Here is a 13,388-nt window from a genome sequence, read left to right as displayed (position 1 = left end):
AAGGGAGTGCCATAGGGCCATCCCTGGAGTTGCAGAGCTCCCACTCTCCTCACAAGAACCTCACACATCTTATGTGACTCGTGACTGACTGATGTGTGGCCAAACTGATAAATTGTCTACTGACAATCCATATATTAAATGCTGGTAAAGTGTAATTAATTTCTTAAGACTAAAAAAAAAAATCATATAAATGGCGCTTCCAGTATTTTCTTCTGGAATCTTAATGAGAATTCCCTGGAGTGTATGGATGCCACTTAAGAAACACTGCCATCACTTTTTCCTTTGGCAACTCTGCAAACACTAACCAAGCACCTGTAAGTGCTAGGACTGTGCTAGACATTAGGCCTACAGTGATGTGATTCCTGCCTTCTGGGAGTTCATATATAGCTCGTTTCCACAACACTTGGTTCTGCTTTATTCTCCCCTATAGATGGTGACTCTGGAATTGCCCAGCTTGCAATGCCCTATGGTACCTTGGGCTAGACTCCTTGACAGTCTTCCTCAAAAGTCTGAAGGCCGTTATTCCCCTTCCTCAGAGTAGGGGAGAAGGTACTAGATCCCCTGCTCCCAAAATTGCCAACATCAGTAAGTCTACCACTCATGGAATCGACATCTTCTCCAAGGGTACTGAAGAGCCTGTTCCTTCCTTTAACCTCATTTCCCTGGTAACTCACTCCAGCGTGGCATATAGCCCTTGGGTAGCTCCCAAGCCAGGTCATTACAAGTGAGAATTGGGTGTTTCCCCTGCCCATACACAGGCCTGGCTATTGCCAGTGCTGCCACAAGAGAAGCGGTGAGCAGTATGTGCTGATTGGTATCTCGGCCTCGACACACCAGGGAAGGGTCAAACCCATGAATGCAGTCTTTCATGACCATGGTACAGGGCCCTTATTTTTTCCTACAGAAACCCTTCACTTGCTTTCAGAAGTGATGATCAAATGTGAACTTTCATGGTTTATTTATAGCTCTGCCTTATAGAGAGAAAGAAAAGAAGTGATTAAAATGCTATTTTACAAAATATTTTGTTTTTAAAAAGCTTTCATTGTGTGGGCAAAAGGAAAAAGAAAAGTCACTGTATTCATTGTGCTGTCTAGACTCTCAAACAAAGAGGGTAGCGTGCTGCAAATTAAGATTGTCCGGCTACTGCCTGCTGACAAAAAGTATGAATTTGGAGGCCAACTTCAAATAAACCCTTTGGAACAGAAAAATATTGTGGGGGGTGACTATATTTAGCATGTGTCAGCATTTCCATAATAAATTCGTATTGTTATGTTGTGGTAAATTCAGATTTACTGCAGCCAAGTGGGATCATGAGATTTCAGTTTTGTGTTAATTATTTGGAGAAATTGGAAAACTCAGCAGTGCTATTTCTGATGAGAGCACTGATTCTCAGGGTATTCTCCATATTGTGTTAGGAACCCATAATAAGCCCTGCCTTTCAGGAAAGGGGAAGGTGAACCCAAGTCATTTTGACTGCCTTTGTAAGCATAACTTTAAATATATACATATATACACATATACGGCATTACATGTTTTCCCTACAAATACAAAATTAATATGTGCCACTGTAGAAAATTTGGAAAATACAATAAGCAACTTGATAAGAAAAAAAAATTGTTACCCATGCTATCCAACCAGATAACATTTTAATATGTACTGATCCAATCTTTATTATGCATATATAACTTGTTTTTAACAAGTTGTGTAGAGCAAACAAAAAATTATGTAGCACAAACACGATTATTGAGATAGAATAAAAAATTATGTCTTTCTTTTCTATTCTCATTATCCCTTTACATTTGTGCAGTAGAGCTAGTTTTTCCCTGCCCTGGTTAAAAATTTTGGTGGTTCCATTACTTTTTTAGATAAATGTAAAGTCACTTAGATAATATAACCTTTATGGTCCCTTTAAGTTGTGAGATGTAGCCAAAATTCAGAAATTCAAGTATCAAAGAATATGTAAAGGTAAAGGTAAGACGTTTTCCAGTTCTTCCAGCTGGGGTCTGCCAAAAATGAGATGTAGCCCTAATCAGATTCTGCTTTCTTCCTCATTCACTTTCTCTCCAACATATTAGCTTTTTTTCTTGTTCCTCTGAAATGGTTAGAAAGTATAAGGGAAGAAAAGTTAGGAGGGAAGAAAAGTTAGAAAGTATAAGGGAAGAAAATCTTATCCGAGCCGGGCGCGGTGGCTCACGCCTGTAATCCCAGCACTTTGGGAGGCCGAGATGGGTGGATCACGAGGTCAGGAGATCGAGACCATCCTGGCTAACACGGTGAAACCCCATCTCTACTAAAAAATACAAAAAAAAAAAAAACTAGCCGGGCGAGGTGGCGGGCGCCTGTAGTCCCAGCTACTTAGGAGGCTGAGGCAGGAGAATGGCGTAAACCCGGGAGGCGGAGCTTGCAGTGAGCTGAGATCCGGCCACTGCACTCCAGCCTGGGTGACAGAGCAAGACTCCGTCTCAAAAAAAAAAAAAAAAAAAAAAAAAAATCTTATCCAATCAGTACTGTCATAATGGGCTTCATGCTCTCTTAGCCTTATAGGTGTTTACAGCTAGCTCTGATTCTCATAAGGCACATCATAGGTTTTTGGGGAGACCCTCTGCCTCTGAAAACCTCTCACCTGAAATATTCTTGTCTTAGTTAATGCCTCTCTATTCTCATAAATTGCTTACTCTTAATTCCTCAGGAATCCTTAGCCTTTTTTTTTTTTTTTTTTTTGGTTTTGTTTTTTGCTTGGTTTTGTTTTGAGATAGAGTCTTGCTCTGTCTCCCAGGCTAGAGTGCTGGAGTGCAGTGGTGCAGTCTTGACTCACTGCAACCTCTGCCTCCCAGGTTCAAGCAATTCTTGTGCCTCAGCCTCCCCAGTAGCTGGGACCACAGGCACATGCCACCATACTTGGCTAATTTTGTATTTTTGGAGAGATGGGGTTTCACCATGTTGGCCAGGCTGGTCTCAAACTCCAGACCTCAAGTGATGTACCCGCCTTGGCCTCCCAAAGTGCCAGCATTAAATGCATGAACCATTGCGCCCAGCCCAACCTCATGCTTCTTTGTGGAGACTCCTCAACCTCGTTAGGCGGCCATGTTGAACAGGATCTAAGAACCCCTGGCATCTCTCTCACACATGGGCCACTTGGGGTCTATGGGAAACCTTTGTCTTTGGGATCTGAACAGACTCTGGCAGTGCTGGTTGATCCCAGGGTAACCTCTACTTCACTTTTACACTGCAGCTGCCAGCCAGCCTGTCTCTTCCAGACAGGAGTCACTCACAAGCCACCATTGTGCCACAACCTCAGGAACATGCAGCAGATTCTCTGCTGGTCTGTGTCCTCTTGACTCCTGAAGGGAGAGGATTCCTTCATACTTCACCCTGGAAGGAGGCCTGATGTGCAATAAACCGACAGCTCTTTCCTAAAAATCCATCTCTGTCTGAACTTCCACGTGGATGAAAGGTTTAAGAGTTGATTAATGGGTCCTCAGGCACCATTCTTGCACATTCTTCAGGGTGGTCTGTTTCCAGTTTGCTTTGGTATCTCATATCTGTCATCTTTAGATCTCAGCCAAAACTTCCATTTTAACATTCTGTCACGTGTATTATCCTTAAGTTCATTCATTCCATAGACATTCCCTGAGTGCATACGATATGCCAGATGCCGAGTTTGGCAGTGAAAATAATTATAACAATTCCAGCTTTAAGGAGCTCACAGTCTAGTTGGGGAGGCTGATCTGTTAACAAAAAAATATGGTGCCATGTCATAAACGCTATGATAGACGGAAGCACAAGTTGCTGTTGGAGCACATAACTCAATATAGGTGGGAGGCAGGCAGCGGGGATGAGTCAGAAAAAAATCTCAGCAGAGCTGATACCTGAGCTAAGTTTAACATTTAAATCTGTACTTTTTGAGAAACAGCATAACGTCTTTTTAAACCATTGAAATCTCTTTTGCTGATGTTTGCTTCTCAATTTATTTTTAAAACAAGCAAAGGTAATGTGGAGAAAGGAAGGAAGAATTCCCTGATGTCTGCCATTTGTGTGCACATCTGTTGCAGTGGGAAGGAAAATAACATTTATGGAGTACCTTCTATAATAGAAGTTTCCTGGATCCCACCCATGAAGGCGATCCTGGAATGTTGTCTCAAGTGTGGGGCCAAAGCACAGCCAGGAGAAGCATTCCCTGAGGGCAGTTTGAAGATTCAGAGCTGGTAATAGAAGGCGAGGTCCTCCCTAAAGCACAGCAGAGCACAACTCAAGGAAGAGACGAGGACAAAATAAGAATGACTGGCAGAGCTGATGATGGGGATTGCTGAGATGATCTCAACAATACCCAAGCTTGCTCTAAGGGAATCAGGACTTCGTCTATGAAGGAAAATGTTCTGAGGCAAGCAGAGCTCTTAACATACCTCTGCTAAGTGGGATGGCAGCAGCTTCACTAAGATGTGCTTGACCATCTGGCCCTTCACAACATGACTCCAGTAAGCCCTTTTAGTCTTTGTCTTTCTCCACGGTTTCCTTGTCAATAATTTTTCATTTAAAAAAATCTCCTGCCTACTTAAGACTGCCATTTCTTTCTGCTGTCAGTGTGCTGGCTACTCTTAGCATCTCTGATCTCCCAATCAGCACATTGAAATCCATGGAGAGCTAGGAAGCTAGATGACTAGTTCAGAATGCACATGCTATCCTCGTGGAAGAGTCCATAGAGCAACCTAGCAGGAGTGGAAATTCGTGTAAGCCAGCAGATGAAAGAACCATCAGGTTACCTAACCCTTGAATAACTATTGAAAGAAGTTTATCCGCTTCTAGCGTAGTATTTATCACACTCTATTTTGATCACATTAAATGTCTTTTCCAGTCTATGGTGAGCTTTTTGATGAAAGGCACATACAATCTTTCTCTGTATTCCATGTAGATTGAGTGTTATGCTTGGCACATGAAAGGGAGGCAATGTGTTTTATGAATATTCCAGGTGTCGAGATTCAGTAGTAAACAGACAAGTCCTTGCCCTGTGCAGCTGACATTCTGGTTAGGGCAAGGAGTGAAGAAGGCAGACAATGAACACATAAACCAGAAAACATACAAAGTGGCAGAAGGAAATTAGTGGCATGCAAATCGGTCAATCAGTCACAGTAAGGTGGCAAAGATGGTCAGGGGGAACACTTGGAAATGCTTTGAAGATACCCAGGGGCTCTCATATTCTGTATGGTATTCAGCCTTTTTTTTTTTTTTTTTTTTTTTACATTTTTTCCTCCCTTACTAGTATGCAAGTTTCTCCAGGATAAAGAGTATGTTGTATGCAAATCAATCTGTATCCCTAGCAGAGTGTCTGGTACATAGTAAGCGATTAACAAATGTGTAGAGTAAGAAGTTGTATACATGTGATCCCAGAATGACTGCATCCTTAGCAATAGGAATTCAATAGCCATTCCTGAGACTGAGCATATGCTGTAGAGCTTTGTCATACTGTTGCTTGCCATCTTCCCTAGCCAGGTCTGTTGGACTCCAAAGTTTACTTTCTCATGGCCTTAACAGCCTAAGGGACTCCTTAAAAAAACCTTACTCTTCTGCTCATATGGGAGCCAGCACAATCCATGGTTAATCTTGATGCTGCACACACCATACCATGTCCACCCAGATGCTGTAACATGTCATCTGCCTGAGTGCCCCATTGTAAAGAAAAGAATGTCCTGAAGTCACATTCCAGAACAGCCCAGAGGTCTCAGTAGGTACTCACAACTTCAGAGATTGCTGGGAAAAGAGCTGAAGTTGAATTGACGAGGTCTTAAATATTTTATCCTCAAGTACAGGTGCAACGTGAGTTCCATTCAGTGATTGCTATCTTTAGGTAAGTAGACGATGTACTCAGCGGCTGGTTATGTTCCATTCTTCTGCCCTGTGTCCAGGTAGTGAGGAGGGGAAATAATTCTTCCCACTCACCCCTGGAGGCAGTCACAGAACTGCTTTGCCTTCTGGGTTGTTTATGCCCCAGAGGCCTCAATATACAAGTATCTATTAAGTGCAGGATGTGTGTGTGGTCATAGTTGAAACTTTAAATGTTCACTGTGTTTTATTCTTATTTTTGTGTTTTATTCTTATTACCAGAGAAAAATAAGTTAAAAAAACAAAAAGAGGACTAACCAAATATCTTAAAGGGAAGCAAATTCTAACTAGAATGTTTTGCCTGTGACAAGCCTCACTTTGGATTTCGCTTTCCAACTCAGCTGTCTGTATTGTTTTCCATTTAACAGGAAGCAATGGCAAAAATGAGCAAAGTTGGGAAAGTTGTGTTCCCGAGACTACAGGATAAAAAGTAAGTGTGTATTTTTTATATGTACAGTGCTAAAGAATTGAGCACATACACACACACATGCAACTATAGATCTGGAATAAACTCAGGTGGTCAACTAATCCAGTCCTTTCATTTAGTGGTTAAGAGAACTAAGTTCCAGGGAGGTAACGTCACCTTCACTTATCTAAGATTGCAGAACTATGTAGGGCCAGAGCTGGGGGTCAGATGTAAGCTTCTGAACTCTCAGACCAATGTTCTTTTTCCTAGGTAATTGGCAGCAAATCTGCTCTTCTCCGTTCTAAAGTAGGGATCTCTTATATCTGCATCAAAGGACCCAGTAGCATCTGCCCATTCTTTTACTCTTTGTATCACTTGGCATCAAAATCTAAAAAATGATGTTGGTCAGTATTTTAATCCCAATTCAACAAAATATTAATTTATTTCATTCCTGCTATATTCAAGGCATTATGCTGGGCTCCAGGCAGGTGTTACAGGGGAATAAAACACAATCCGATTTAGGCACGTAGATTATTTTCGAACAACGGGATAAGTTCCACAATTGAAGTATTGCCAGGTGACAAAGTTGCCCAAGGAAGAAAGGGATGGGAGCCTGTAGAGATGAGAGAATGCTTTTGGAAGGCGGTTATGTCCAAGCTAACTTTAAGCACTGTAAGAAATTGGTAGACAGGCCAAGGCAGGAAAGAATATTCATAGTAGAAGGAATAATGTGTACAATTATAAAGGTGGGAGCAGCATAGTACATTCAGGTTACTATAAACAACTCATAATCCAGAAACACAAAGTATGAGATGGGGAATGGCAGGAAATGGGACCGGGGAAGGATAGAATTGGGTGGGGGGAGGTCAGCTCATAAATACCTTGGAGGCCATGCCGAAGACCTCTAACCTCACCCTATAGGCAGAACAGAGATGCTGAATTCTAAGCAGAGGTGAGACCTGGTCGATGCAGATCAGAAAGATCCCTCTTAAAGGATCCAGTACAGGGGGCTCAGGGTAGAAATAGAGGGTTCAAATAAAAGGCTTTTTCAAGAATCCAGGCTAGAGATGTAAAAGACCTCTATTAATTTGCTGGTGGTGATTTTGAAGATGAAGGGGTTGTTGTGGAAGTGCTTTTATAATTTTAGGAAAGTATTCGAGGTTAAGACCTAAAAACAAATTCCACTTAACATGATGAACAGGCAAAGGTGCAGATCCCACTGAAGTAGGGTCAGTGTTTAACAGAACTTGAAATGTTCATAGAAAAGCAATCCACTTTCTTTTCATTTCCCTTGTCTCCACATAGAGTCAGGCTGCTAATCCTCCGAATATAAACCCTTCTCTAAATGCCAGGGTGGAAGGTGCAGGCCTTGCATAAGGGAGCTCCATGCAGGAAGGTAGAGAGATCTGAGTTCCCATTGGCAGTAGGAGCTATGCTGTCCCTATTTCTGTTCCCTAGAGGCAGCTGGAGCATCCCTCTTTTTGTGAAATTAGAAAGATTGTCTTTCTCCATCTCTTCCCTGACCCTCCCAAGACTTGTTAGGGAAGTTTTTAAGTTCTTTCCCTAAACCCCACGTGTTTCTTTAGAAGAGAGTCCTTGGCTGCTTGCTGGGAGCTGGCAGCTGGCCGCTGTTCTCTGTGAAGGAGGCAGCACACATGGTGCTTTAGCACCATCTGCAGGCAAACCAGAGATTTGCAAGGAGACAGGAGAAGCCAGTTTCCTTCTGAGCCAACCTCGCCTCATTGCCTAATAGATCACACTGTTAACGATGTGGGACGACATTTACTTAGGCCTCTACCACACAGAAGCAAGGGACTGAGTTGAGGCACATTTTGAAGAGAGGGGATTCAGCTGATTTGAAAATTCACAATCACGGAGAGCACAATTTAGTGACTATAGTTTAATGAGTAAATGTTTAGGATGACCACAAATCTCATTATTTTGCCCAGTCCAAATTTATATGTGGCCCTGGAAGAGTCCCTTGAAAGTGCTTTGAAAAATTTGGTGCATTGAAAGACACTATCAACAAAGTAAAAAGGCAACTCACAGAATGGGAGAAAACATTTGCTTATCATACATCCAATAAGGGATTGATATCCAGAATATATAAATGTATAAAGAACTCCTAAAACTCAACAACAACAAAAAAGCAAAAACAACCCAGTTCAAAAATGGGCAAAGGAAGCCGGGTGCGGTGGCTCAAGCCTGTAATCCCAGCACTTTGGGAGGTCAAGACGGGCGGATCACGAGGTCAGGAGATCGAGACCATCCTGGCTAACCCAGTGAAACCCCATCTCTACTAAAAAATACAAAAATCTAGCCAGGCGACGTGGTGGGTGCCTGTAGTCCCAGCTACTCGGGAGGCTGAGGCAGGAGAATGGCGTAAACCCGGGAGGCGGAGCTTGCAGTGGGCTGAGATCCGGCCACTGCACTCCAGCCTGGGCGACAAAGCGAGACTCCGTCTCAAAAAAAAAAAAAAAAAAAAAAATTGGGCAAAGGACTTGAATGGATATTTCTCCAAAGTAGATTTATGAATGACCAATAAGCATGTGATAGGGTATTCAACATCACTATTAGGAAAATCAAAACTACAGTGAGATACCACCTCACACCCAGTAGGATGCTACTATTTTAAAACAGAGAACAACAAATGTTGGCAAGGATATGGAGAAATTGGAGCCCCTGTGTATAGTTGGCGAGAATGCAAAGTAGTATTGCTGCTGCAGAAAACAGTATGGCCATTCTTCAAGAAATTAAAAATAGAATTAACATGTGATTCAGGAATTGTATTCCTGAGTATATACCCAAAAGACCTGATAGTAGGGTATGGAAGAGATATTTCTACATTCATGTTCACAACAACATTATTCATGATAGCTAAAACCGTGAGAGCAACCTAAGTGTTCATTTGTAGATGAACATATAAACAAAGAATGATATGTTCATACAATGAAATATTATTCAGCCTTAGAAGCAATTTCTGACATGCCACACATCAGTGAACCTTGAGGATATTATTCTAAGTGAAATAAGATAACCACAAAAAGACGAATACTGCATGATTCCACCTATGTAAAGAATAAGGCCAGTGCACAAAGTTACGGCAAATTTGTCAGTATTAACATTGTAAATCTTCAAGTGTGTGTGAAGGAGTGCTCCCCTTAGCTCCCTTCTAGCAATTCTGAGATTCTAAAGTCAAGAAATCCATCTCATGTAAATGAAAGAATTGCTTACCATTATATTGTCACAGAGCATCATGCGTAGGAGCAAATTGTTCCTAAAATAATTCAACAACTAATAAATTTGGATGGTCATAGAGTAGGTTTTAGTAGTACCTACATATAGCTATATTGATGATAATATTAAAATATCAATTATCTAAAAATTAGTAACTAACACTTATATCACATTATGAGTCAGATACTGTTCTAAATGCTTTTCATATATTTCCACATTTAATTCACACAACAGCTCTGCTGAAGTAGATCCCATAATTATCCCCATTTACAGATGGAGAAGTTTCGGCAGAAGTAGTGTAAGTAACATATCCAAAGTCACACAGCTAATATTGGGCCACATTAAGATTCCAACCCAGGCTTCGGAGTTCACCTTTTAACCCTGTGCTTGGCCCCATCACAACTCCTACATTACCAGAATGCTTACAGTATAATAAATACCAGGTAGGTGACTCCTACGAACATAGCTATGTGTGACTAGTAGAAGTCCCTCTGTGTATCCAAGGTTACTCTTACAACCTCTCTCCCCCAATGCACAACTTTGCACCAAAATTTCATCATGAGGACTCCTTTTCAGAGCACCCCAGAATAAACCAAGACGTGCTAAACTGGCTTCTTCATTCCCTCACCCCATGTCAGTTTCCCAACCAAGAGGAGTAAGGACAAAGTTGCAAGGCTGCAAGTATAATTTGTCTCGGTTCCTATTATTCCTTTCAGGATTATGATGCCAGAGCAGCTTCAGCTGTTCTGCTATCTGATTCATGGCAATACCAGTTCTAACAGGTCTAACCCAAAGAGTCAGACAGATGGGACAGGGAGAGCGAGGGCCACTGTGAGATGCCTGGAAGGCGAGCACAGCTCTAGAAAAGGCATGAGTCACCTTTCCATGGAGTTTAGCTCCTGGATAAAGCAGTTCACAAGGGAAACCTAGATGTGGAATCTGCAAAAGGGCAATTAAAATGTTCAGTCTCGTCTTTGGTCAGGCTGTGATTTTAGGCCAGTCATCAAACCTGGGGCTAGTTATATAGGAAATATTTATTGAAGCTGGCAATGTGAAAGGGTCTCCATTAAGTTCGGGCTTTTTTGTATATACAGCAGAAGCTTTGAAGTCAGAGAGACATGAGTTTTTTAATAGAGATGGGGTTTAAATGTTCTTATTTCTAAAATGGAGATAATAAAACTTCATGCAGGTCACATATAATAGGTCTGACACATGCTAATTCATTGCCCAGGATGCTGTAAGCATTCAAAATCCAGGTGTCAGCATCACCACCACAGATATATTCTCATTCTTCTAAATGTACAGGGAAGCCCCATGGTAGTTTTGTCTTGAGATCATTCAACATATTTATGTTTCTCCCACAGATACTATGATAAGAAATACCAAGTATTCCTGAAGCTGGTTGAACACCAGAAGGAGTATTTGGCGATCATGAATGACAACTGAACAGGGCTTGCAGGTGCTGATGCCAGAAGCTTCTGTGCCATTGCATTAAAGACCTCTGTCATTTCATCCATGTTCAAGACCCTTGAGGTATTGTTTCATCATTTCTGTATTGTCTTTTAATAAAGAAAACAAACATGTGCAACCAGAATTAGAGTCTTCATTTCATACCACTATTATTTAGTTTCAGTTTCCATACAGTTTCCATCACAGTAACAGAAGTTTCACATAGAGTCATAGGATCTCACATGAGACTAGATCTTGGGGGCCGTTCAGTCCAGGGGAGGCCTGTACTTTTTAATCAGTTAAATGTCAGCTATTAAATGAAAACCTTACATTACTTTAAGTAGGACATCTAATGCATGGTCGATGTCTTTTATGGTATTTTCCCCTCCTGTGCAGGATCTAGTCTAGGGTCAGATACCACATTTATTTCCAGAATTGTCATTTTGCAATCATCATATTAAAGACAGGTATAGGCAGGAATCATCAATGGATCCAGGAGGGAATTTTGAAGAGTAACAGGATATATGCATCATCTTAAAATGTCTCTTCAGCATTTGCTTATTAGTTACCAGAGGAAAAAGAATGTTAAGTATACAGGGAAGAAATAGGACAACGTCTTGATTAGGTGATCCAAATCAACTTCAGATGGGCAAATGGACATTGTGTGCCTCCAAATATGAGAAAAGAAACAGCATTTTAATGCAGAGCCTGAATCTAATCAGAAGGAAACATCAGACAAACCCAACAGGGGAAGCATTTTATTTTTTAATGGACTATATTTTTCAAAAATGTCTATGTCATGCTGACAAAGAAAGGCTGTGGAAAGTTTTCAGATTAAAGGGAACTGAAGAAACATGATAGCTAAAAGCTTTTGATGTAGACAAGCACTGGCAAAACTAGCTGTTTTAGTTGATACCACAGCAAACACACAAACACACACAGACATACACATACATACGTATGTCAACACCCACACACAAGTTCAGACCAAAGAGTAACTGCTAACATTGATTTGAGAGCTGCTATAGCTCAAATGAGTGTGGGTAGAGGACATGCTAAGACTTCAGCAAAAGACAGCAGGTAGAGAAGAAAAAGCCAATATAATTCAGTAAACAAACATCCTCTGGAGTACCTTGTGCCACATGTTGTGGTAAGCACTGGTCTACAGGAATAAATAAGACATGGTTCCTGCCTTCAGGAAGCTCCCTATTTAAGGAGAGACATAGACAAATAAATTGGTGACAGTACATTGTGAGAAATGCTACCATGAAAAAAAAGTACCTGCTGCATGCAGCACATCAATCAGAAAAGGAGGAAGGGGAAGGGTGACAGATGGGATGAAAAACAATGTGGTATAACAGCTGTGAGCCCTGGCCTGGGATCCTAGGCCTGGTCTTACCTCTTATTAGATGTGTGACTTGGAGAAAGGTCCTTAATCTTCCTAAGTCTCAGTTTCCTCATTTTGAAATGAATCGGGCTGGGTGTGGTGGCTCACGCCTGTAATCCCAGCACTTCGGGAGGCCGAGGTGGGCGGATCACGAGGTCAGAAGATCGAGACCACGATGAAACCCCATCTCTACTAAAAATACAAAAAATTAGCCCGGCGTGGTGGCGGGCGCCTGTAGTCCCAGCTACTCAGGAGGCTGAGGCAGGAGAATAGTGTGAACCTGGGAGGCGGAGGTTACAGTGGGCCAAGATCGCGCCACTGCACTCCAGCCTGGGTGACAGAGCAAGACTCCGTCTCAAAAAAAAAAAAAGAAAGAAAGAAATGAATAGGTATCGAGTATGAATATGTTTTTTCGTTTTTTCGTTTTTTTGTTTTTTGTTTTTGAGATGGAGTCTCGCTCTGTCACCCAGGCTGGAGTGCAGTGGGGCAATCTCTGCTTACTGCAAGCTCCACCTCCCAGGTTCATGCCATTCTCCTGCCTCAGCTTCCCGAGTAGCTGGGACTACAGGCGTCCACCACCATGCCCGGCTACTTTTTTGTATTTTTAGTAGAGACGAGGTTTCACCATGTTAGCCAGGATTTTCTCGATATCCTGACCTTGTGACCCGCCCGCCTCGGCCTCCCAAAGTGCTGGGATTACAGGCGTGAACCACCACACCCGGCCTGAATATGTAATAGTACCTACTTTACAGGATTATAATGAAGACTAAAGGAGATAATATATATAAAGCACTCAGCTCAATTTCATGGTCAATGCCTGTGTTGTAACAGGGCTCTGCTCCTGAAAGATGCTCAGAATAATAACAGTAGTAAGCATGGAGAAGAGTGAGCACCCCAGTTATGAAGGTCAGCTCTGCAATAGCATGCTACAGTATCCAAAGGATATAGGGACCTTAGGCATAGCCCCTAGTGAAGGTGGGTGTGCGTGTCTGATCTAGCTGACCTAAGGGCAGAAGGAAGCCCAGTGCATTT

General features: G+C 41.9%; 2 protein-coding genes across 32 annotated transcripts in view; both read left to right on the top strand.

The window, feature by feature from the left end:
- FGGY (FGGY carbohydrate kinase domain containing) overlaps positions 1–11,114 on the top strand; it is a 486,889-nt gene extending 475,775 nt beyond the window's left edge. For all 31 annotated transcript variants that reach the window (XM_077988455.1, XM_077988468.1, XM_077988427.1 and 28 more), the window contains 2 exons: positions 6,246–6,307; positions 10,885–11,114. In XM_077988455.1, coding sequence (XP_077844581.1) covers positions 6,246–6,307; positions 10,885–10,966 — 144 coding nt within the window. In that variant the 3' untranslated portion in view covers positions 10,967–11,114. The remainder of the gene's footprint in view (positions 1–6,245; positions 6,308–10,884) is intronic.
- HOOK1 (hook microtubule tethering protein 1) overlaps positions 1–13,388 on the top strand; it is a 301,302-nt gene that overhangs the window by 167,386 nt on the left and 120,528 nt on the right. The window lies entirely within an intron of this gene.

Source organism: Macaca mulatta, chromosome 1, assembly GCF_049350105.2.
Source record: "Macaca mulatta isolate MMU2019108-1 chromosome 1, T2T-MMU8v2.0, whole genome shotgun sequence".
In the NCBI taxonomy this organism is placed as follows: Eukaryota; Metazoa; Chordata; class Mammalia; order Primates; family Cercopithecidae; genus Macaca; species Macaca mulatta.
The sequence above is the reverse complement of the archived record's forward strand: the minus strand, read 5'-3'. Positions and strand labels throughout refer to the sequence as shown.